Here is a 25513-nt window from a genome sequence, read left to right on the forward strand (position 1 = left end):
CTCCTTTTCATTGAAACCATATGTTACAGCTTCCTTGTGTCTGGCAGAGATAAGAGATGGATGAAAGCCAGTTGGCCCAGGCTCTTTCTAGATAAGATGAAGGTGATGCAAAGGATTGGCAAGCAAAAGCATTTTGAGAAGCTGACAAAATCTGCTTTCAAAGTTGAGGGTGACTCCCCATTGTCAAAGTGGGAGTCTTTCTGGCACATTTCCTGGGCATAAGCTCTGTCACAGAGATGACACCACACAGCTCAGCTGCTAAAGGCCTTCAAGACCAGTTCTGACCCCCACAGTCTCCCAGTAGTTCAAGCAAACACTTTCCAAGCTTCAACAACACTAGCATTCTGGCTTTACAACTGAACTCTCCTGGGATACATGGCATATAAAACACATCAACACACATGCTTTGCAAAGGTTTCTAAACACAATTATGCCTATGTTGCACAGAAGATATTCAGGTCTAGACAGAAACAGTCTATCCTACAAGCATTTCATGCCTTTGAACATTCACAGACTGTTTTACTGCCTAGATTAACATTTCCTGGACTTAGGTCAGGGTCCTTGCAGGTATACAAAATCCTTCCCTTGCAGCTCATCGCTTTTCTCTGAATCACAGAATCTCTCTCCTACAAGTCAAGCTTCTGTTGACTTTACTTGGTCCCACTATTAAGTAGGACAGCTCAGGTATGCCCCTTCCTCTTTCCTTTTCTCCAGAGCTTCTAGTTCCTCCAAAATCTTGTCCCTCCTGTGAGAACTTTTTTAACCCTTGATTTGTCACATTGGGGATTTGTCATTTTGTCTTCTTGGGGATACTCCAGTCTCCACTTCCCTCTTCTTGCTGAGAAATTGGAGGAATTAGTTCTCTTAATTTCCTCCAACCTTTGCATTATGGGGTTTCTGCCTAAATGGGTATGATCATTAAGACTTAGCAACCCATAGTTTTCTCAGGACTAGTGGGTATGTGACATAGTCCCTGTCAATTCTTGATAGAAGCACTGCACATAGAGGTACTCTGCGATACAGAAATTTCATAACATCACTTGGGGGCTATAAATTCCATATGGACAGAGGTCACATAGGGTGTGTCTATACAACATGCTTTACTACATATTAGATTAATTTAATGCACAGTAAATCATCACTGTCTACATGTGCGTAGCAATTACTGCACAGTGTATTAGTCAAATGCACTGTTTTCTAGTAGCTGTAAACAGAGGTATTAGAAAAACAGTGCATAATGCGCCATACTGTATGTGTAGATGTTGATTAGGAACAAATTGCTCCTGGTAATCCTAGGCAGCAGGGGGCCACAGGAGGCAGGGAGATCTGCCCCAGCTTGGCAGGATGCTGCCTGCCAGCCATGTGAAGATCATGACCTGTCGCGATTCCCACGTGGCTAGGAGGCAGCTGTCTGGCAGCTGGAACAGCTCCTCCCCCCACCCTCTGGAGCTTAGGGCTAAGCCGCCTGCCAGCACAGGGCTGGCACCCAGAGGAGCCTGGAGTTCCCCCTGGCTGCTGCAGGAAGGCAGAGCAGGGCAGGAGCATGCCTGGACTGGGCTGCTCCTGTTGGTTTCAACTTGCTCCTGACAGGGGCGCACATGTAGCCATGAGCCATGGAGTGCTTTAATGAGCCTGAAATTCTGTGCATAAAATTCAGGTTCAGTAATTGCACATGTAGACATGTCCATGGGGTGCATCTACATGTGCACTTTACTGTGTAGATTAATTAGCTCTGCAATAAAGCATTGCCATCTACATGTGTGCTGGTATTGGGGTTCAGTAAACTAATTAATTCCTCTATGAGATAGTACTGTCAGAGACAGTACTATTTTACAGTGGAGTAATTTGCTGCACTGAAATGCATGTGTGGCATCTGAGCACAGGTGCAATTTATGCTCCCCAGGCAGCAGGGAGCCAGACTCCTGTCTGCTGCCTAGCCACATGACTCCACATTTGCAGCACCCTTGTACCCAACCTCCCTCCCCACATGTACATGCTACACCTGGGAGCCATTTACTGCAACTTGAACTGCTCCGGAGCTTATTGCTTCACATTAATTGTACATGTAGGTGCACCCATAGGTGCCTGCTCTTAGGTTCTAGAGCACCTAAACTTAGGTGCCTTGGTTCAGGAGAAAAATCCGTTCAGCCTGGTTTAGGTGTCTTGGATCCCTAAGCAGTCAATAAAGAAAGCCTGGGGGTATCTTAGAGGCAGACAATAAGAAAGCTAAGGACATATTTGAACCCTTGCTCCTCTGAAGAGCATAGGCACCTACTCAGTTTTGAGCCTTATAGAGCAGGGTCACTCTAGATTGCTGCTGCTACCTTGTGCCAAAGTCCTGATTCTATTTCACCTATTAGGTGCATGTATGAGGACTTTAATGCCTAAGTGTAATCCTATTCCACCTGCTTGATTCCTAGAAAAACTATTAGTACAAAAGTAGATCCACCTTGCTGCTTTTTTGTTACTCAATCTCAAGGGTAAGATGATGGTGTGTTACTAAAAGCAGAGGCATTAATCAATTTTCAAGGTCTTGGAACAGAATCACATTAAGATGCCTAAGTCTACTCAGATAGCCAATAGGCGGAATACAATGTGGCTGTAGGTGCCCACGTGGCTAAATTGGATCTGGCCCAGTTTCTCTAAATCAGGTATTGGCAATCTATGGCCCTTAGACTGGATACAGCCTGCCAAGTGATTTTATCCAGCTTGGGATGTCAGTGGCAATTCGCTGACAGCACTCAGCCGTGGGGATAGCGGAGGAAGTGGCAGCAGCTGGGTTGTAGGCTTGTCACTACCAATCCAGAAGTGGGGCTCAGAGGCATAACAGCCAGAATCTGTACTCTGGGCAGCTACAATGGCAGGGACTGTGGCAGTGAAAGAGCCTAGAAACAATGTGGGTACTAATTGTGGCTGGTGCTCTTGCACCCCCTCTATATGGACATGGGGGGCTGGTGTTCTGGTCACCCACTGCTCATTACTCTACTGGTGAGATGAATCAGTGGCAGTGGCAGGATCACAAGTGGTCACACCTTTGAACTAAGCTGCATTAATTTGACCCATCAGTCCTAAAAAGCTTGCCAACCTGTGCTCTAATCATCACAGCTTTCCCCCCATCTGCAAGAAATTAAAGGTTTTCCTTTCAGAAGCAAACATCATCACTCTCATCTCTCTCTCTCTCTTTTACCACTAAGACCGACAACTCATTGCACTTCACCTGAGAGTACTGGGGAAAGTTTAATTGTGGGAAAACTACCAATAGTAAATTATATCTTCAGACGTTGTGTCATTTGTGTAAGTGTGTCTATGACTAACCACAAGCAGGACAAGTGCATAAGAGGCATGTCTTCTCTTGGCTTTGGGCTAACTAGTTCTGTTACCATAGCTTTCTACCAATTGGCAAAGTTTTCCCACCTGTGTTCAATATAACTGCAGTGTTGTGGGGAGTCATGAAGGCTTTGGCAAGTAAATAATAAAAAGAATCAAAGAAATTAATGCAGTATAAGAACAAACGATGTCAAAACAAGAACCATGTAAGTCGCTTCTCAAAATATCTCTCCTGAGGAGATAGGCAAGAATTTGTACATAAATTCCACAGCCTTAACTTACCTCAAAAAGATATATTCTGCTCACCCCCTCCTCTCCCAGTGATATACCTTGGTCCTGGGGAAGCTCCTTGAGAGAATTATCCAGGAGCACATCTGCGAGGAGCCAGCAGGGGAGATGATGCTCAGGGGAAACCAACATGGGTTCATTAGAGGCAGGCCCTATCAGACTAACTTGGTTGCCTTTTACGATCAGGTCACAAAACCTTTGTATGCAGATGTTACGGTGAACGTAGTCTTTCTGGACTTTAGGAAAGCCTTTGACACTGTCTCTCACCCCATTTTCATTAAAAAACTAGGTGACTGTGGCATTGATGCCTACACAGTCAGATGGGTTGCAAATTGGCTAGAGGGCCACACCCAGAGAGTGGTGGTGGATGGGTCATTTTCGACCTGGAGGGAGGTGGGCAGTGGAGTCCCCCAGGGCTCGGTCCTCGGGCCCGTACTGTTCAACATTTTTATCAGCAACTTGGATGAGGGGGTGAAAAGCACCCTGTTCAAATTCGTGGATGACACTAAGATGTGGGGAGAGGTGAGTACGCTAGAGGGGAGGAACAGGCTACAACTAGATCTGGACAGGTTACAGGGGTGGGTGGATGAGAATAGGATGGGATTCAATAATGAAAAGTGCAAGCTACTGCACCTAGGGAGAAAGAACCAGCACCATACCTACAGGCTGGGGAACTCCCTTCTCATCAGCACAGAGGCAGAAAGGGATCTTGGAGTCATTATTGATTCCAAGATGAACATGGGCCGGCAGTGTGGGGATGCGATCAGCAAGGCTAACCGCACCTTGTCATGCATCACAAACAGGACCAAGGAGGGGATCCTCACCCTCTATGCGACATTGATCAGGCCACAGTTGGAGTACTGTGCCGCACTTCAGGAGGGATGTGGACAGTATCGAGAGGGTCCAGAGGAGGGCCACTCACATGGTCGGGGGCAGCAGGGCAGGCCCTATGAGGAGAGGCTACAGGACCTGAACCTGTTCAGCCTCCACAAAAGAAGGCTGAGGGGGGATCTGGTGGCCATCTATAAACTTACCATGGGGGACCGGTGGGGAATGGGAGAGGCCCTGTTTCTCCGAGTAACTAGGAATAATGGCCACAAGTTGATTAAGAGTAGATTCAGGCTAGACATCAGGAGGCACTACTTCACAGTCAGGGTGGCTAGGATCTGGAACCAACTTCCAAGAGAAGTGGTGCTTGCTCCTACCCTCGGGGTCTTCAAAAGGAGGCTAGACAATCACCTAGCCGGGGCCGTTTGACCCCAGTACTCTTTCCTGACATGGCAGGGGGTCGGACTTGATGATCTGCTCAGGTCCCTTCCGACCCTACCAACTATGAAACTATGAAACTATATTTATGATTCTGCAATTAAATCCACCTTTTTTATATGTGCTAATAAAGTGGGGGGAAAAGGGAGTGAGAGAGAAACTGCAGGACCCCATCAAGAAATGCAAGAGGCATGCCCAGGTTTCATTCAGGAACTAGGAGTACTAAAACGAGGAAGTAAATACTTAAAAAAAATTCCTGAAAGTATCAGTGTTCAGGTTAGACTACCCAGAGAGAGAACTAATATGTTCCTTAGCCATTACCAGGGGATTTTTCATGACCATAGTGACATTCATGAAACAGTCACCCAGTTCTGCAGTGAACAGCAAGGATCTTATGACCTTCTGATTTAATTTAATGGGAATATTGTGAGGCCTTCATGTTTCATACCTTGGGATTACAAAACTGTGCAACAACTATCTTAGTACTCAGCTTATAAATGTACTTAGTATAAACACCACCCGTGGAAAGGGCAGGCTCTATTATTTGTACACTGTATCATTTTTCAGTGCTTTAGAAAAAATATGAGAATATCTGAAGCCTGGAATTCATTGGGAAATCTCCAGTTATAAGAAATGACAATAGATTCTTACTTGAGGGGAAAGAACAGTGCAGCTGGGAACAAAGGACAGCTGGGATGCATGTAATGTTCTACTTATTTTCCTATGCTTCTTTTATGATGAGCCAAGGACCTGATCTTGTTGGATGCTGAATATCCAAAAGTCCTATAACTTCTCTCAGAAAAGGGCCTTAATGGGTTTATCAGGACCCAGATTTTTGCACGTGACATGGTCTTTGAAGATGAAAGGACTTTTTTCTTTGCCTCTATTTGTTGCTTTGCTTGACATGTTCCTGTATGATCAGTCCATCCCCAAATCTCCGCTATTTCAGGGACATCAATAACATTCTCAACAGGAAAACTGTGGAAGTTCTATGAAAGTCAGAAAGTGTGAGGAGTAGATCTCAGATGAGGCAGATGTGGTTGTCGTTTTATGATAAGATAACCAACACTGCAAGTTCATTTTTGTATGCTAAATAAAATAAAAATGTCAATATTTACACATAACCTTCAAGGCTTTTACATTTGCAGCTCTTTAGTATTCAATGCAGACAACATTTTCTTTAGTCCGTTACCAACAGCTTGGAAATTTAGTTAGAGGACGCAACCCAAATGTTCCTCCAAATGTTGTTTCCAAATGGTCATCTTGAAAAATGCTGTTTAAAGGATGAAATCTTTCTGTGAAGATGTAAGAACCCATGCACAGAGCCTTATAAACTACAGGGAAATCATCTGAAGATTAAAACCACTAATGACAAAGATATTACTGTTAGGCATAGTTTAATTTGTTGATAACTAAATCACTAGAGGCTTTTTACAGGCTTCTTGAAACCTAACTATTGTGTACTGCACATTCAACCTCTGTGTGTACGGTGACAAACAAATAAAAGCTATCGTAACAGTTGAAATGTAGTTAGAAACACAATTGAGAACATCTGTATTGTAAGCAGAAATAAATTAGAAATACCATAGTGTTTTGTAGCTGTGAAACTGAGGAATAAAAAAATAACCTAGAGCACCTGGATTAAGCAGTTATAAATAATGTAGAAAGGAAAAATCTCATTACCCTCTGTGTAAACTCCCCCCAATGAAATATATTTTATGAATGTTGCATCACAGTAATAAATGCAGCATTTGTTTTCCCCATAAACTTTCTATTTCATGACTAGAAGTAGTTTGGATTTGGAAGTACTGGCCAATGATGGTACTGTTTGCAGCATTCAATGTCTTCACCAAGCGACTTTGAATCGACCTTCAAGTTTTTAGGCTAGAGAGCAGATACTAATGTATGGGTGTGTCTAGATGTATGGGTGGTTACTGCACCATGCGCATGGCGCACAGTAAGATTTCACCACTACATTGCCGTAGTGGTGCACTATACTGGAGGAGCATGCCGCTACAGCTACGTAGCTGACAATCATGTGTAGACCCATGTGATTATTACATCACTGTATGGCAACATATAGACATGCCCTATATATAGTAGGATTTATTCTCTTGCCTGCAATATTTCTGCAGTACCCTATTTTACTTTCAGCAGAACCATACCATAAAAATAAACAGAAATGGCACCCCAAGCCCATAGCGCTACTGCAATGTAGTTAGAATCTGAGCCTTGAATTCTCTAAATGCTTAGGGTCAGGCAAGATATGAGCTTATTAGCAGATAAGGAATATATGAGAACATGGAAAATTTTACTTCAGTATTAGTCCAGGTCTTATAGCAAAATGGTGTGCAAGTCCTAGTTTATTTAGAACGAGCAAGTGCCATAGAATCAATGGGAACTTCCTTTTAAAGTTCTTCCTTTCCACATTTTCTTTACAATTTTCTTATCTTTGAAAATACTGGGCCTGATTCTTCTCTCATGCTCTGTTAAAGTCTTCAGTAGAGCATGTCAAGATTTATGTGGCCTAAATGACTGAAGAAGCTGAGAGAAGTAGTTACCTGTGTTAGTCTGAAGTCAGTTAGAAAGCAGGGTAGATCTGCTCCTTATAGACTAACTAAATCACGGATGCATACACTTTCTTAAGCAGCCGTTTATTTCATCCAATGCTGCACTGAAGCTGAGATGATCCCACAGCATTAGATAAAGTAAGCCACTACTTAAGAAAGCTTATGCATCTCTGATTTAGTCTATAAAGTGCAAGTCTACCTGCCTTCTGCAGAATCTGACCCCCTGATTTCACTGAGGATACTCCTGGTATCTAACAACATGAGAAGAGAATCAGGCTGCTTGTGATTTAGTTTTTACCAGTCTTCAGGTGCTTGGATAATTCCTCTAGCAATCCCTGCAAACTCCCTGGCACACATACACACTCCTCAATTCAAAGGACAGTACGGCAAAATCTACGGGTGTGGGAGGTTACAAAGGAAGTCAGAATCTAGAATCAAATTACAGCCTGGTAGATTATAAATGAAAAGGATAAGAACTTCCCACCAGTTGAGAGATATAAAATGTCACAAACATAAAAACATTATAAAGTCAGGTTTGAGTCTGGAGTGCTTTTCCTTCATGATTAATGATTGGTCTCAAATAGGATGGGAAAGGTAAAGCAAAGTTCCCCTTGAACTAGCTTAAAAATGCCACAGCTAAGGGAAAAAAAATATTGTAACATCAATTTAAAAAAAAATCCTCTACTAAAATGTAAAGGTCAGGAAAGATTTGGGTGTTTTTAAATGCTGTCTTGAAGAAATTTTATAAAGGTTAAGATGTCATGTAGCTTCAGAGTTATGGGCAGTGGAGGGGGGTCCTTGAGTGCCAGCTACACCTCAGGCCACTCAGTGACTGTGAGACACAATGACAGTGGACAGCAGGAGGCTGGCAGATCACAGACTATCACTGTGCCACTGGGGAAAATCCATGTCTTACTCCCCAAATAATGCCGAGCAGTGTGAATATTTCAACAACTGAGTTCCAGCCTGTGTTAGTTTGTATAAAACACAAAACATGCCTTAAATAACATCACAAGAGTCTAATTTGGATTGCCCAAAGCAAACAAATTCCAAGTTCAGGTTCTTTCTCTGTCCTTAACACATTTTGCTGTGCCTTGAAATTGCAGTGCATACGGCATGTACAATCACCCCGGGTCAGCTTCATCACTGGTGTAAGTCAATGGCATTACATGGAGGGAGATTTTGACCTCACCTGTTTTGAGAAGTCTAAGAATAAAGGATTGGGTGAAGACAGAATTGCTGCATTAAGAGTGTGTCTTTTTGCTTTGATAGGTGTGTAGTCAGGCAATTAACATGACAGTGATAGGTTTTTGTGGGTGTCAGTTTCCTTTCCACACTGTTTGAACCAGGTCATGTTCACCCTTACTAGATTCTTGTCTTATTCTTTTCAACCTCACTCTTTCCATTTTTAAGCCTTATCACTGGCCTGGCTTTGTCTACATCACATTTCTCATCACTTGGTGCTCCCCACAGTTCATCCTACATTTATCCCCCCTCAATAGCTATTGTTGCTCCCTGTGGGCTAGATCCACGGCCCCTTGAAATCAATAGTAATCGTTGTTTCGTCTTTCCACTATCACCTTTGTGCCTTTTCAGACCCTGCTCTATTCCTCTGTACCAACATGTCTTCATGTTCCTCCTTTAAATCTTTCCTCAAAATTCACATCATTTGCCTGGGCAAGCGGGGATTAATATTTTCTGGAACGAGTTGATGAAATAAATACATATGTTTGGCTTGAAAGGTTGGGGAAATGCTTATTTGCTCATTTAGATGGAATTCCAGTTGTATGAATATTCCCTAACAAAAGGAATGAGACAATCCAAACACACGTCCAGAGCAACTAAAATTGGTTTTATGGTGCAATGAATGTCATTTTTGGATGAAAGGAGAAATATCAAGCAACTGCAAATGACTATTCAAATGTTATACATGGGCCAGATACATAAATATTATTTTTAAAGGAGAACCCTAAAAATGGTTTCTTATAAAATTTCCAGCCAAATATTATGGGGGCTGAAAAACTGCAAAAATGTGAACTATTTAATGACCAGAAAAATAACTGAGCATCTTCATAAACCTCTTATTGAATAGGAAGAGCAGGGCTACTCCAGTTGTAGGAATAGTTATTAACAACAGTGTCTCAAATTATTATAATTTACAACTTCACTTGTGCCACCTTTTGCATCCAAAAAAATGATTCCTAACGGCCTCCCTTTTTCTGCTTTCCCCATTTCCTGTTCAGCTGTTATGGTATGTACTGCAAGCTCTCTGTGGAAGATAGTGGGCCAAATCCTCAGCCATCTATCTGGTTGCTTTGTATTACTCAGGCAGCTGAAATTTTCTCTGGGTTGCATAAATCTGGGGTAGCTGTCTGTGTCATTCGCTCCCACTGTCTGCTTCTGGTGCAGGGGAAACATCAGGGGCATTAGAAGTCACAGCTGTAGAACCTGGAATTGCAAAACCTCCAAGCTAGCAGAATGACCTGTCTGGGTGCATGAAATGAAATCTTAGCTAACTCAAAGCCTGGGAATTAGGGATGGTGACTCTAGCTATGTGCCCATCCTCCATCTCTTCTTTTCAGGTCTTCCAATGAGAAAGGGAGACAGTGGGCACATCTCCGCACTCATTAATGTGTTTTTGGCAATGTGCATTACCTTTAGTACCTCTGGGTGCCTGTAGGTGTGCTGTGGGACTGCTCTGATGTGCTGTAATTACAATGCATTGGAGCAGACTTGATTAATCAAGTCTGCTGGAGCATGGTACTTATTGTGCTCCAACCAGCCTCCATGTCTTCTTTATTAGTGTCTCTGTGCTTCAAAATGGTGGCGGGGGTGCTTGAACTAAAGCTCGTTGAATCAATATGCCCATACAAACTTCCCTGTGACCCATAGGTGCCAAGCACATGGGGGTGGGCCCTGCCCCCACCTCATGAAGAGGCCAGGGTGACCACCCATCCCTAGCTGACAAACCCAGAATGCTGTGAACCCAAGGGGCTGCAAGGAGCTGGACACAGGGCGCACCATGTGGCCAGGAATACAGCCCCGGGCAGTGGTGGAGAGCATCTCCTCCAGCTGCCTGCAGATAAATCTAGGGGAGGGGGAAAGCAGATTGAGGCCCCCACAGTGAGGGAAGGAGTGGGGCAGGAGCTGGGCCTGGGGGTTCATGGGGCATGGGGCTGGGAGAGGGAGTGGGACAGAGCCACAGGTGGCTTGTCCATGGGGTGGAGGGTGACTCCCTGTTGCTGCATGCACTTCCAGAGAGGAGGGCATGGAGGGAACGTGCCCCCCAGATTTGTGCGAAGGGTGGGGGCAGATGCAGGCAGCCTAAATCTGTCTGTATCCCCCCATGGGCTCCACTCGGCTCTGTTCCAGCTGCACTGCTGAGGGGGTGGGCTTCATCTTAGGCCCCTTCTGGCAAGAATAAAAGTTGGCACCTATGCTGTGACCTCACTTTAATCCATTATCCTTAGTTTCCAAACATTCACCGAGCACCAGCCAAGCCCCTAGACCCTGGCTCAAATAAGTGGAGTTTTATTTACTTCGCCTCTCTCAGGTAGCAAGGGGCATTTGCACACTTTCCATCTTTTTCTCTCTCACACACAGATGCTCAAACCAGCCCCCCCATCTTGCCCTCTTGTTATAGTGCTAAAAGGATGATGAAACACAGTATCAGGGAAGACTTTTCTTTCTGAAACTGGCTGGAGTTTCCCCTAACAGCTGCACTCTAGATTTTAATTAAATAATACCAGTTGCGCCTTATTTAATGAAGCCAGTACATCTTTCTTATGTTCTGGGATTGTATTAAGTTCATGTTATTTTTTTAACTAATAGATTTTGATCTAGATCTGCATCTCTCTATTACAAAAAAATCCCTTCTGTCAATGCAACATTATGTTTGCAAAGTCAGTGCTACAATTTTGAGCTGGACTGAGTCCTGGCCACCCTGTCAACAGACACAATTTGTGCCAACAAAATGAGAGAGGCAAGTCCAAGCACTTGTGTTTGATTTGCACCTGCATGGGGGTATGTATATGCAGATGCAAACTGAAGGCCCTATTCCTGAAAATATTCCTCCACAACGTCCAAAGATCACTTCATTATTAATGTTCATAACTTTGTTACTGACATGATTTGACCAGAGTGGGTTTTTAGCAGGACCAAATAAGCAATGTATTTGTGCACACTATGGTGGCTGTATCTCTGCAGTAGACAAACTGGAAGCTAAGATTCTACAAAATGCCTTAGAAAGCAACAAAAATAAGTCTTATTATCATGTGATATGCAGTTAAGGGTCCAACCCAGTGGGACCCTTAAAGATAATGGGAGATGGAACAAACTCTTTTCCTGTGCATATAGTTCTCTCTTGCTTCTGCTATGTGATATATAAAAATACCTGAAGGCTTTGGTTGAGCAACTTATTTTCCTGATTATTTTTCCCTTAGAAATTAGAAATGTAGGCCATACTACCCTGAAAGCTGCCAGTGACAGAAGGAGTTATGACATCACAAGAAGGTGAAAACTGGGCAGTTAAGAAGGCAAAGGAATTTTATCCAGCCCTTGGTGCTATTTCTATATTTTAGTTTTATAGTCTACTTAATTCCAATGCAACTGGCAAAATATATGTCTTTATTAAAGACTCACCACAGCCACATCTTCATTTCAGGAGTAAGAGCTAACAGTGGGTATCCCCTGAGACTGACATGAAGTCTTCCAGAGAAACCAAAGAGGACCAGACTTGACAGCTTGACCTCTCTGCCATTGTTTCTCTTCAGTGCCATACAGGAACAGAGTATGCATACAGTTTTGAAGAAGCAATTGTTAATACGTTTTTGTATGCAGGTTAGAAGTCAATTGGCTAACACTTATTCAACAGGTTGTATGTTGTGTTGTGTGTCCATGAATTTAAAAATAAATCTGTGAAAAACTTCAATGCAGTCTCCAGGGATTTTGATCTGAATTCTGTAGAGGCTATGCCATTTTGTTCTTTTGTAAATATAGAATTCTACAGCTATCACAGCAAAGCAAGACAAAGGAAAGCAGTGAGAGAGAAAGGAGAGTGATTTCAATGGCAATTTTACCAGACTACACCATGCAGGGTTTGACCTTGTGTGAAATGGGGATCTAAGAAGAAAAGTCTTGCCTTGCTTCTCTTGAGGAAATTACTATATGGCTGGTATACTAGACCACCTTCAATGATGAATTTTAGGTCAATATCCTTCCTCCTTCATTAATGGAAAAAGACAGAAATAAAAAAACAAACAAAAGGTAAAAGAAGAAATAGGCAAACCATCTTGTTGACTTAAGGATATACAAGATCTTCTCCTTGCTTTAGTCCAATGGAGATCTGAGCCTCATTCAGTTAGAGAGGACCATTATTAGCCCTTGAGCAACACCGCTCAAGGTGCTGATACAACCTCCTTTGGAGAGAGGAGGCCCTTTCCTTCTTCTACTCAATATCTTGAATTGTATTTGTATTGGTACCAATGCCCATCACTAATTAGCATCATGTCAAATGTGATAAATATAATCAGTGACAAACAGAACTTACACAACAAACTAGATGGCAGTGATGTGTCTTATAAGCATGTGACTCAATGGAAACAAACCAGATGTGAATTTGCACAGTCTCTGCTGTGAACAGGTGAGTATTCTGTCTGTGAAATTCACAAGGCTAAGTTCCCTAGACTGAAAGATCACATATTTCATCATATGCATTATATGTACAATTAGCCAACTGCCTGTCAAGAATGATGGGGGAAGGATGGAGCACTGCTACCCATCATCCCACACTGCTGCCGCCTCCCAGGAGCAGGGGGGAAAAGCTTGCTCCACTGTCCCCTCTGTCCCCCCTGCCAGCACCCTGCGCTGCCACCACCTCCAGTGCTGCTGGTCTTGCCCCGGCCCTGTTCCTTGAAGGTGGTGGAGCACTGCCATGATGGCCCTCTCCACCACTGCACTCCTCCATCTCCACCTTCATGGCAGCATGCCACCGCCTCTGAGGAGCAGGGCTGGAGGGTGGCGGGTGGCGGTGGCCCTCCCCTGCTCTGTGCCCTCTGTCCCCACTGTCATGGCAGCACATTGCACTCTGGTTGGTCACTAACCAATCAGAGTGCTCCAAGAGCATTACAGACAGACAGATGGACTAAGCCCTTTATTATATAAGAATGCTACATGACTAAGTAACTATGCGCAGCTGTGTCATACATAGCCTAGGAGCATGAAAAGCAAAAACATAAGTCTCTTTGGAAGTGGTAAAGAATGGCTTGCTTATGTTATATAAAACACTACCAAAGAGCTGCTCTTAACAGTGCCCTCATAGAATAAAAATACAATTTTAAGCTAGAATTTCCAAATTTGAAACCAGAGGAAGAATTCTGCTGTTTATAAAAGAGCTGGAAAGATTTTCCCAGACATTGTGTAATTTGTCTCCATGATATTATGCTTCCAATGTCATGTACAGTACATTCTATCTGTCATCAAAGTCAGTTTCAACTGCTGCTTGACACTGGCCTAATCAAGATAAATATAAAAACCAGTAATAAAGGTATCATTGCCCCAAAAGCAAAGTTGACACAATTGTCTAGTGTGTTTATTTAAATGGTTCATGTCTACCCTGTTAGCACATTCTGAATCAAGTCTACAATGTTTATTTTAGAGTGAAATTTTAGTCTACCCCTCTCCCTTTTGTTTATGAATATCTGTGTTTCTGACAACTGACGAAGGGCATATTGAAGACTTACACTATTCACAGCTGGCTATAGGCTGCAGTCAGAATTTCCCCACATAGTTTTGTTTTATTTGCTTCAGCTCTGGAGAACATATGCAGGTAACAGACTCAGTCATAGCTGAGTCCCCAAGCAAAAACTATCCTTTTCACCCTAGCATCTTTTTCTCCTTCTGCTTTAATGAATTTAAGAGTACATAAAGAAGCAAGAATGACAGTCAGGATGGCTGATATCCTCTGTTCAGCCATGGAACAGGTATAGCACAGACATTTCCAATATTAAGCTTCAGAGTGCCTTGGGTCCAATATGGAGGGTCTAGTTTCCATGGACAATTCATACTTGCTTTTTATGCTCAGACTGTCATTAGTGGCTCCAGCAATGGTAATATACTGTAGTCTACTTACTCAGCTCTAATCAGATCTTTCTACATGGGCTAGGTGATAGCTATGAGACCATAACAACAACATGCTGTTGCTAGCCTTGGTTGGATGTGAAATAGCAATTTAGAAGTGAACACTCCATACACAAATACTCGTCTCCAAAGTTGTCCTTAACACTTATTTTTTTGAAGTAACATTTTGCAGGAATCATGCTGAGATCATCAGAATCCTTTCACTTGGCAACGCAACTTAGAACATTTGTATCTGTCCAGTCCCACAGAATACAACATTTTACAAGCAAGATGTAAATTAAAATATGAAAAACTTCTGCAAAGACCATCATACATATTAGAAATACTGGACCAAACAGCTGTCAACTAAACTGCCATACATTGGGAGTAATTTAATTACAGTGGTACTCTGGATTTACATAAATTTAAATGGGAGAGGATTTGGGCCCATTATCTTGTTGGTGTACCATGTCCTCCCAGGGATCATAACCTTGATATGGTAGTGAGGCTTGTTTACCAATGACCTTGAGTTTTGTACTTCTGATAGGGCCATCCATGATGGCAAGGCTGAGAGTGAGATTTCCAGAATACAAGCAATCCAAAAATAAAAATAAAAATTCTCAATGGCAGAGCAGATGGATGAAGAAATAATACTTTACAATAATCCCAAAGGAGGATGAGGGCTGCAGTGGAATAGAAATATCTGTCATCTAGGTTTTCCTTCCCATAAGATTAAGGTATCCTTCCTCTGAAGTATAATGTATTACTGATGGACAATGGCACCCCCACATTAAAAGAAGATGTGTGCAGGCATCTTCCTTCAAAAGCAAGTCCTATGGTAATAGGTGAGTAGTGACAGGGGCAGGTGCTAGTGCAGGGGTGGAAAATTATTTGGACCTGGGGCCACATAAGGAGCTCTGAAACACTGTGGTGGGCCAGGTCAACACACCTACCCCATGCCCCTCTTCAACAACTCACCAAAACTTTTATGTGGGATGGGGCCACAGGTGGGTGAGGAGCAGTGTTTAGGAGTGAGATGGGCAGGCAGGGCTGGGATCATAAGGCAGGTTTGTGGGGTGGCCCCTACCCTACGGGGAGGTGGGGACATGGTGTGGAGGGGATGCGGGGGGGGGCATATGGTGAGCAGGTGTGTGTGTGCGCGTGCATGTTGGGGACTGCCTGGGCACTAGGTCACCCCATCAGGAGTAACCCCACAGGAAACTGTGCATACTGGCCTGGGCTGGGCCTGAATGTGGGCTGGAGCATGGCACACACTGGTCAGGGGTGAGGGGGGGGAGGAGTGGGCAGGGGTTAAGGACAGGGGTTAGGAGCTGGTCAGGGGTGAGGGGAAGGAGGAGTGGGCAGGGGGTGCTTGCAGCAGGGCTAGTTCAGGTGGTGTGGTCCATGGCTACCCCCATGGCATTTTGCAAAGGGGGTACTTTCCACCCACTCGGCTGCCTGCACCAGAGGGATGGAGTGAGCGGAAGGCAGTCAGAAGCTGGAACCAGAGCCCCATGTGCCAGGGCAGGAGCTGCCCAGCTGAAGTTTCCTGCCAGCCCAGAGCAGTGCAGCAGGAGCAGGAGGAGCAACTGCCTCTGGAGACAAGGGGAGTAGAGCAGCACTCAGGTGGCTGCAACTTCACTGGGAGCAGTCCTGTCTGACGCTGCGTGTGTTGGCTGGGACTGGGACTGGGCTGGCGAGGACAGGCTGGAGTGCAGCACAGGCTGCCCTGGGGTAGGCTTGGCCCCATACAGAGAGCTGTGGGGGCATCCACAGGCCAGAATGAGTCAAGTAGCGGGCTCCCCCTGAGGGCTGGATATAATCAGTTGGTGGGCTGAATCTGGCCTGAATTTTTCCCACCCCTTTGCTAGTGATTACCAGAAGGCACTAGTCATGGACTTACATGGAAGTGATGACTGTACAATGGTCATTTTGTACATGAAACTGAGACAGGTTTGCAATCTGGCAGCTGCAATCATGACTGAGCAGGCCTATTTAGGATCTACTCTGCTCACACCCTCTCTGCAAGAGACTAGAAAAGGTGCCCTAAACCTAATCTGTCTCATTTCACCTGACTAGAAAACTGCATCTAGTGGAATCACTTAATCTGAAGTCCAAATCAAGTAATGAAGTTTGTAGTCTGTACTCTGATGGACTACCTTAACAGTGACTGACTAGAGCAAATGACAGCACTTGTGGCCAGAGAACTTGCAGGACTTGAAACAGATTTTGCTGCACTTAGGGAGACCAGATGTGCAGGAGAGGGGCAGCTCAAACAGCATGGTGGTATCAACACCTTCTTTTGGAAAGGAAAAGCTGAAAAAGACAGACACATCCATGGTATAGGTTTTACTATCAAGACCAAGGTTGTTACTTAGATGTTGGAACGTACAGCTGATATCAACAAGTGTCTCATGACCAGCAGATAACATAAACAGTCATCAGTGCTTATGCCCTGATCCTTGATGCAGATGACAAAACAAAAGAATTGTATTCTAAACTTAAGGAAGCCCTGTGATCTGTCCTTAAAGCAGATAAGATAATTCTTCTTGATGATTTCAGTGCTAGAGTGGGCAGGGGCTCTGAACTATGGAAAGAAACACTTGGAAAGTAGGGGTGGGGAAAGTCAAGTCAAATGAATTTTTCTTCTGAGCAAGTGTTCTGAACATGATCTTATCATCAGAAACTTTTCATTCTGTGAAAAGAACAAATGGAAGACATCATGGATGCACCCACACTCAGAACACTGGTACCTGCTTGACTATCACAGGGTATGCCCAGGACTGTTGTGGCATCCATATCACCAGAGCTACAACCAGTGCAGACAACTGTTGCATGGATCATCATTCCATCATGTCCATTTGCATTGCTCCAAAATGAAGTAACCAAAAGAAACATCTAAGGAAGAGGTTCAAATATTGAGTGCTTGAACAATCCTGCTAAAAGTGATCATCTCTGGCAGTGCCTCAGTGAGAAACTCTCTGACCTCCCTCATGATTTTGACATACTGATCACTGGAAAAGCCTTAAGAAAGGCAACCATGAGGTGTGCAAAGAATCTCCAGGCTCCTCCACAAAGAAACATCTGGACTGGTTTGATGAGAATGATAGGGAAATCTAAGTTTTCATTGACAGACAAAAGGAGAGTCTTCAAAACTTGGCAGATGACATCAATTTCAAACAGAAGCAAGACAGCTATCATCACATTAAAGCTGAAACCCAGAGGAAAATTTGAGAAAGATCAAGTGGTGGGAGGACAAAGCAAAAAAGATTCAAAGGTTTTCCAATAGCCACAACATGCATAATTTCATCAGTGCAACCAAAACCATCTATGTGCCAAACACATACAGAGCTGTCTCCTCTGAGGATGGAATAAGACTCCTTAAAGACAGATCCATCATCAATTCATGGTAGAGGGAGCATTTTCAAGAGCTCCTAAATAGAAATTTTAATTGCAAAGACAATACCATCAAAAACATTCCACACCACTCCATTAAGGACTATCTTGAAGCTCCATCAACTTATCAAGAGGCCTTGAAATATATTAAGCAGATGAAAAACAACTCAGCATGTGGTCCTGATGGAATACCAACTAAAATTTATAAGTAAAGTGGAAAAAAGCTCCCTTGCCCACTACACATGATTATGAAAATCTGGGAACATGAATAGATTCCTAGTGACTTGAAAGATGCCAGAATTGTTATACTCAAGAAAGGAGGTGGATTGGATTGCAGCAATTATCATGATACTGCACTCCTGTCCCATAGCTGGGAAGACCCTCGCCCGCATTCTCTTCAACTGACTGACCTTCCTCACTGACAAGATTCTATCTGAGACCCAGAGTGGTTTCAGACCATTCAGAGGTGTAATAGATATGATCAATATTGCTAGATGGCTGCAAGAGAAGTGCTGCAAGCAACCCTGAGATCTTTATATGGCCTTCACTGACCTGACTAAAGCGTCTGATTCAATCACTAGCAAGGCTCTATGGAAGAGCCTTATGAGATTTGGATGCCTGCCAAAATTTACTACCATTATCAGACTTCTTCACAATGACATGACAGCAATCATCCTAAATATGTCTTAGAAATGAACCCCATTCACTATTAGAACTGGAGTCAAGCTAGTATGCGTGATTGCACCAATATTCTTTTCTATTTATAGCATAGTTATTCTGCACCTCATTGCTGACAAACTTCCTTCTGGAGTCAGCATTGCATGGATGGGAATCTCTTTAACATCAACAAGTTACATTTCAAATGCATGATAACCAATACCTCCATTACTGATCTTCAATACACTGAAGAATGTGTCATGTTGGCCCACTCAACTGAAGAGCTCCAGGTCATTCCTTATTGCTTCTGTGAAGCACATGAAATGCTTGGACTCACTGCCAACTTCCTGAAAATGAAGATACTTTATCAACCCACCCAAACCCAACCAACTGCTCTTCCACATATTACAATTAGAGGACAATCCTTGGAGAGTGTTGATCATTTCCCCTACCTGGCTAGCAAACTTTTGCAAAAAGTAAACATAGATAATGATATTCAACACCCGATAAAATCTGCCAGTGTTGCCTTTAGATATCTCTGGAATTGTATCTTTGATGATTATGACATCAGGACCCAAACCAGACTTCTTTTCTACCAGACTATTGTCAACTGTCCCCTGTTATATGGGTGTGAAATTCGGATGGCATATTGGAAACACCTGAAAGCTCTGGCATGTTACCATCAGCAATGTCTTCAGAAAATCCTTTATATCAACTGAAATGACAGACGAATAAACACAAGCATTCTGGCTCAAGCAAACACCATCAGAACTGAAGTCATGTTTATATAGCACCAGCTTGATTGACAGGACATGTCCTAAGGATCCCTGACAACCAGCTCCTGAAACAGGTCCTATATTCCTGACTCAGAGATATCCAGCACTGTAAAAGTGGGCAAAAGAAGAGATTCAAGGACACCTTGAAGGCCAATCTGAAGAAATATGATATTAATAACAATACCCAGGAGACTCAAACACTGAATCATCCCCAATGGCACCATGATGTAAAACAACACATGCTCATTTCAAGCAAGCTCTCCTCATTGAGGTGAGAGAGCTGTGACCTCACAGCACTAGGATGTACTCCTTCCTCCTGAACTATGTGCCACATCTATAGCCTAATATGTGAATCTCAGATCAGCCTCCTTGGTCATCTATGGATTCCCTTTATTCAAGAAGATGGTCAACCTTGTATCAAAGGGACTGGCACTGATATCACCAACAGGTGTACCACATATGGCCTCTTTCTGGTCTCACAAATGAGTATTATGCTGGAGTATCTTCATTAACATGACTGAAGTTATTCCTCATTGATTCTGATCCATTTCAGGGGGGATCAAGTCTAGAGACTCTCATTTGTGTGATTCAGATTCATGCTTCCTTTAATAGGATTTACTCTTGCATGTGTATCAAAGATGGAAAGAACTAAGTGCTTGGATGCAAATACCCCCAAACTCTGGTGACCCTTAAATCTAGACCCAAATTTTATAGCCAGGGACTATCTTCAGTGAATACACCTCATAATTTTCATACTCTTCTAAAAGTGGGCTAAGCTGGGTCTATGTAGTTCAGTGAGTTAATACTTTTCCTACAGCTTTGGAAACCTGAGTTCAGATACTTGGAAAATATAAAAACCAGCATTTAATTTTCTCTCTCAGACACAGCATTCAGACTGCAGCATAACAGTTCAATACTTATACATGGTTGGCTGGTGCCAGGCCATCACATCACTTTTTTGTTTAAAGGAATCCTTTCATGATAACATAGGATGAATAAATACCCAGGGAAACAAGTCCTCTGGTAACAATTCTGGTGTATTCTTGACCTTGTATTCTAAGAATGCGTTACTATAAATATGCTTGGGTATGAATCATGTTCTTTAGTAACTCCCAATTCTTAGTAAATAAGATTCATGCTCTTTCCCTTTCCTCTGCAGGATGTATCACTTAAAGATCCAATAAACTGTATATCAGACAAAGAGACACTTGTTGCCTGTTTAGACTTATGACCTGACAAAAGGTGGGGGAAAAATAATAATAATAAAAAAACCTCACAACAAAAGCCCTAAGGAGAACAAAAGAAATATGCCAGAAGAAAATAGGAAACACATACTTTATACATGTTTAATTTCTGTTGCTTTGGTTGGAAAACAGCTGCAGGTGTCCTCTAATTATATCACCATTTTCACAAATATCAACTGTCATATTTAATTTGTTACATTTACCATGCAGCCTCCTCAAACAGCACATTTCTTTCATTACGCATTTAGTGCCAGAGTTTCTAACATTCAAGCTAACTTTCAAGCTAGTCAATTAATGCATTATTTACAAGTTAAATGTTATTAAAAACAGATTCTTAATTTACTAATGATTTAGTAGACCCCAGGCAATATTCCAATTTGTTTTTATTGAAAATGGAAGAGCACGTAGAACAAGGGGGAAATAATGTCAAGGATATTTTGGCCTGCTCCTCTGTGCTACAGTTCTTGCTCTAGTTTTTCTACCCCTTCTTCTCCCCACCATTTTATTGTATTTTTAACACACAAGCTAACTAACTGCAGCATTATGGAGGGGAAAGGTCTGTGAAAAATGAAAAACAGCACAAATACTATTGTGAGTTTTGTTTTTAAAAAGCACCAGGCAGTCTGGAATGACTCAATACACATGTTCAACATACAATACAGCATATTTTGATTTACAGCACCACTCTAGCAGCACAGCAGGTTAAGAAGGTTAGAAGTCAAGGGAAATTAAATGTTATTAGCATTCCACTGTTGTTGTGCTGCACAAAGTGAGTACATAACTTTTCAAATACGTTTTTAAACTCAAATTTGTTCCTGAAGCTTTCAGTTCATCAGAAACTTTTATGAGTGCTTGTATGCAGCAAGCCCTCTCCACTTTGTGTGCCTTTTCCTTTGGTTTGCGTGCACTCATTCAGATGTTTCATTAAAGACTAATCCCCTTTTCACCTTCCCTCTTTCACTGTCAAACTGCAATCACCTACAATACAGTGTTCACCACTAAAATGCTGACATTTACTGTCTGAAGGCAATTTATGTTAGTGACACTTAATACAGGACATACCTGAATTCAGTGGCAATGCTAATTAGTTTCAAACACTAAACATCAACATTTTAATGGTGTCCATTAAGGCTTCAAGATAATTGTGTCAGTATGTTTGTTTTCATTGGGGAAAAAGTGAAATCAAAGCAAGTGTTCACATGTTGATGTATTTCCTCCCATAGGATGCTTTTTTAACTGGAGTTGTGCTTGTATCAGAAAGTGTGGGTCTGGCACTGACTAGAAATTTGGGATATGTTTGAATTAAATGTTCCATTCAGCTTCTCACAGGCTGATGCCATACTGATCTAGAACAGACACAGATGTGGATCCAAAACTTGTGTGTGTATGTGAGGACTTGTGTGTGTATGTGAGGGGGGTAGGGGAGGAGGAAGGGGTCCTAGAAGATCAGAGGTGAAGTTCTGATTAAACCTGTCTGACTGTATTACATTGATCTGGTAGCTCAAAGGAAGCTCAGCGAGGCTGTGAAGCTGGCTTGCTTATTTTTATAGTGCAGGCAAGACCTCAGGTGCCTTTATTTCAGCTTGGAGGCAGCAAGCCCTTGTGCGTGTTTTCTGGGCAAATTGTGCAGGGTACATATGTACTGAGCTTGCAGGCCTGATTCCAACATGTGTAGACACACCTGAACTACCTTTAAACAAGCTAGCTTGGGTAACAGTGAGCACATCTACATGTGCAATTAGCACGCCTGAATAAAGTCTGGTACAATTTGTGCCCGAGTTTATTGCTCCCAGATACACCATTTGCATGTGCGCCCGGGAATGAAGCACACTGTGGTGGAGCGGCCCTGGCTGGCAGGAGGCCTAGGGGCCAGCCTGATCTGGCTCAACATGCTGTGGAGGGGTTGGCTGGGGCATGAGAATGTTTCAGTGTAGGGCTAGCTGGCAGGCAGCTCCCACACTGAATTACCCTCGTGCCTCAGCCAGCCCCATCAACATGTACACATGTGTTGAGGCAGAGTAAAGAACTCTGCTGTAAGACAGTACTTGTGTCTGGCAGTATTAGCCTATGGCAAAGTTAATTAGTTTATTCCATCCTAATAGCACTTCATGTGTAGACGATGATATTTTATTGAGGAGCTAATTAGGCATCTAAATGTCTTGTGTAGACATGACCAATGGCAGTGAAGATGAGCCAACAAGGACATCAGTGTGGGCTAGCTGCTTCAGTATAACTCAATGTCCCTGGAGGACCGATATAGTGTACACTAAAGCCCAAGCCACTGTGCAATTATTGCTCATACGAACTAGTTTAAAGTTAGTTCCATGATGAGTACACGTGGGCAACACAACTCCCAAATGTGGTTCAGAAAGAAGCTAAATCATTCTCTGCCTCAGTTGTTCATTTGTAAAATAGGGATGATAATATTTGGCAGCCTCACAGGGCTGCTAAAAATATAAATTCAGTCTGGTGTGGGAGGAGGGCAGATACCATGGTTTGGGAGGAGGGAAGATACCTTTTGTAGATGAAATCTTATGTGTTTGGAACATTACCTTTCCCTTGGCTTAACCTTTCATTTCTCAGGACTATCCCCAAGTAGTGGGGGTGGATGTGGAAGATGTGTCTTTAGTTTGAGTTTGAATCTGCTGCAGTCATTACATGAACACAGACCACTACATTCTCCTGGAGCCTGTCAGATCCTTGAAAAAAATAGCATATTCAATATGGTAGTAGCATAAGGATGGGAGGCTGAACAGGGCATAAGCCCGAGTACTGCCTATGAGCTGGGCGGGGGGTAGGGTGTGAAGGTGTGTGGGGAGGAAGGGACTCCAGAACTACGCGGGGCCTTCTGTCCCCTTCTCCTCCTACCTTTCTGGTGCCAGCCCTAGCATCAAGCAGTGGTAGCAGAGGAGTGTGGTCAGTGAATAAAGGATGTTGTGGGGAATGCAGTTCTGTCAGGTGCAGCAGCGGTGGAAGTCAGGGCTGCTGGTGGAAGTCACCGTATTTTTGTTGCCAGAAACAGGAGGTTTTTTCTTGCTAGATATGGCATCTGCAGCAAAAAAACTGAGGTAACATAACAAAAAATGGAAGCAGCAAACTTCAGCTGCTGCTCCTCTGTGCTGCCCATGCTGGAGCCTCCAGAGCCAGAGCCCTGCAAAAAGATACAGGGAGAGGAGGGAGGAAGGGGAACTGCCCCAGGCACAGTCCTGGCCAGTTATGCCTCTGCAATGTGGACACGTGTCAGGCTGGCTTAATATGTCACGTCCCCCTCTATGACTAGTCAACTGGAAGATTAACAACCTACTTTTAATATCAACTGACAATTACTACTTCATGGTTTTGGTGTTTAACATCTGAAATTCAGTCTTGCCTGATGGGCCTTTGCAAAGTGATGATCTCTATCAGTATTTACATTCCTACAGATCTCACTTGTTCAGGATAAGCCCTCTGGACTGCTGACTGTGTCAGTCTGTCCACCCACTTCCACCATTATAGTACTTACTCCACAGAAGGGATAAAAGTCTACTACTGCTTACAGTTAATGTTTGTTAGCTTAGATGGTCATAGCTATGCCTTGAAGTTAAAGTCTATCAATGCTGCTGTGCCGTATCTTCAAAAAAGCCTCCATAAGAAAGTTTCAGACTTTGCAAAGCTAATTTTGTGTGTCTTCAACTTTACAATCACTTCTCTGTACTATCTGTGTTTCACATACCGTGAAACTGCACTATGCTGTGCAACTGAATTAGCTGTACAGTGACTCAAAGGCACTAAACAATGACTTTGATATTTTAAGTACTGACTAGGAGGGATTTTTAATTCCTTCCTCATAATGAAACAAACAAATAAAAAAACCCTCGGTTACACAACCCTGAAACATTGATTCCCTTTTCTATTCTGGGTGGACCCCACTGAGATGGAAAAAAACCCACAAAAACCTTACAGCATTTAACTTTTTTGATAGTAGAAGAAAAATTAAGCAAGCATAGACATGCAGTCTTAATGACACCCAGCAACACTAGTGTAACAATTCCTACCTTCTACAACCTATCATTTAATATGGTGGGTAAATCTTGTGGGAACTTTTCAGGTGCTGCTGAGTTTAAATCTCTCCCCACCGGGTTCTTTGTAAGGGAAGGAGGGGGAGGGCTGTGCTTGTACTCACTTGATCAGTAGAGTCTCTGTAAGCACTCCAAAGCAGATAGCTGCTGCATGGAACACAGTGCTAGGTGGAGGGTTCTTAAAAGCCACCATCATTTGATAGACTGCAAGTGGAATGATAGCCATTACTGCCAGGGCTATGAAGAAGAAGATCCAATTCTGCCACTGACAAAACAGGAATCTCCAGATGGATCCTTTCTGTAGCTGGTACTGGAGGAAAAGAAAAAAGAGAAATGAGTGCATTAATGCTGTGAAACTCTGAGCATTAGCTGCTAATAGCACAGGGCAAAGCACCTAAGTGATGATTCACATCTGACAATAAATACATGAATAGCTGTTGAAAGCTTGTTTGATTTTCACAAAGGGGTTTAAGCAAACATTCGTTTGTTCATTAGTCTTGAGCAACACTTTTATGGCAGGAGATGCATTAAACCTTAACATATGCCTGCAACCGTGATATTTGGGAGTTTTAAAGATTAAGACACAAAGCAATGCATACTGTTTACGCAGAATGGCCTTGAACTACCTGTAATGGAGTGAGATACAGTTATTATGCATTAACCCTGTGAATCTTCATCTTGTGGTAGGATAGTAGGGATGCCATGTCTTTGAAGATAAAGAGCTGATGGGCCCAATTCCACACCTGCCTGTGCCTGTGCTTTTCTTAGATAACTTATAAAAAAAACAAGTGGTGTAAATTTGCTCCCTGACACAA

The 25513-nt window shown here is 43.0% G+C and overlaps 2 protein-coding genes across 4 annotated transcripts in view; one reads left to right on the plus strand and one right to left on the minus strand.

Annotated features, from left to right (window-relative positions):
* Positions 1-12266, plus strand: part of LMO4 (LIM domain only 4) — an 85139-nt gene extending 72873 nt beyond the window's left edge. Inside the window, exon 5 of the mRNA XM_090049517.1 lies at positions 12115-12266. Within this exon, the coding sequence (XP_089905643.1) occupies positions 12115-12120 (6 nt within the window). The 3' untranslated portion in view covers positions 12121-12266. The remainder of the gene's footprint in view (positions 1-12114) is intronic.
* LOC149863662 (uncharacterized) overlaps positions 1-25513 on the minus strand; it is a 232499-nt gene that overhangs the window by 10761 nt on the left and 196225 nt on the right. For 2 of the 3 annotated variants that reach the window (XM_090049518.1, XM_090049520.1), the window contains one exon: positions 24803-25008. In XM_090049518.1, coding sequence (XP_089905644.1) covers positions 24803-25008 — 206 coding nt within the window. Of the gene's footprint in view, positions 1-23349; positions 23690-24802; positions 25009-25513 lie in introns of those variants that run through there. The other variant, XM_090049519.1, reaches the window with a different exon arrangement.

The sequence above is a fragment of the Crocodylus siamensis genome, chromosome 5 (assembly GCF_052110815.1).
Source record: "Crocodylus siamensis isolate JL-2025a chromosome 5, ASM5211081v1, whole genome shotgun sequence".
Classification (NCBI taxonomy): Eukaryota; Metazoa; Chordata; order Crocodylia; family Crocodylidae; genus Crocodylus; species Crocodylus siamensis.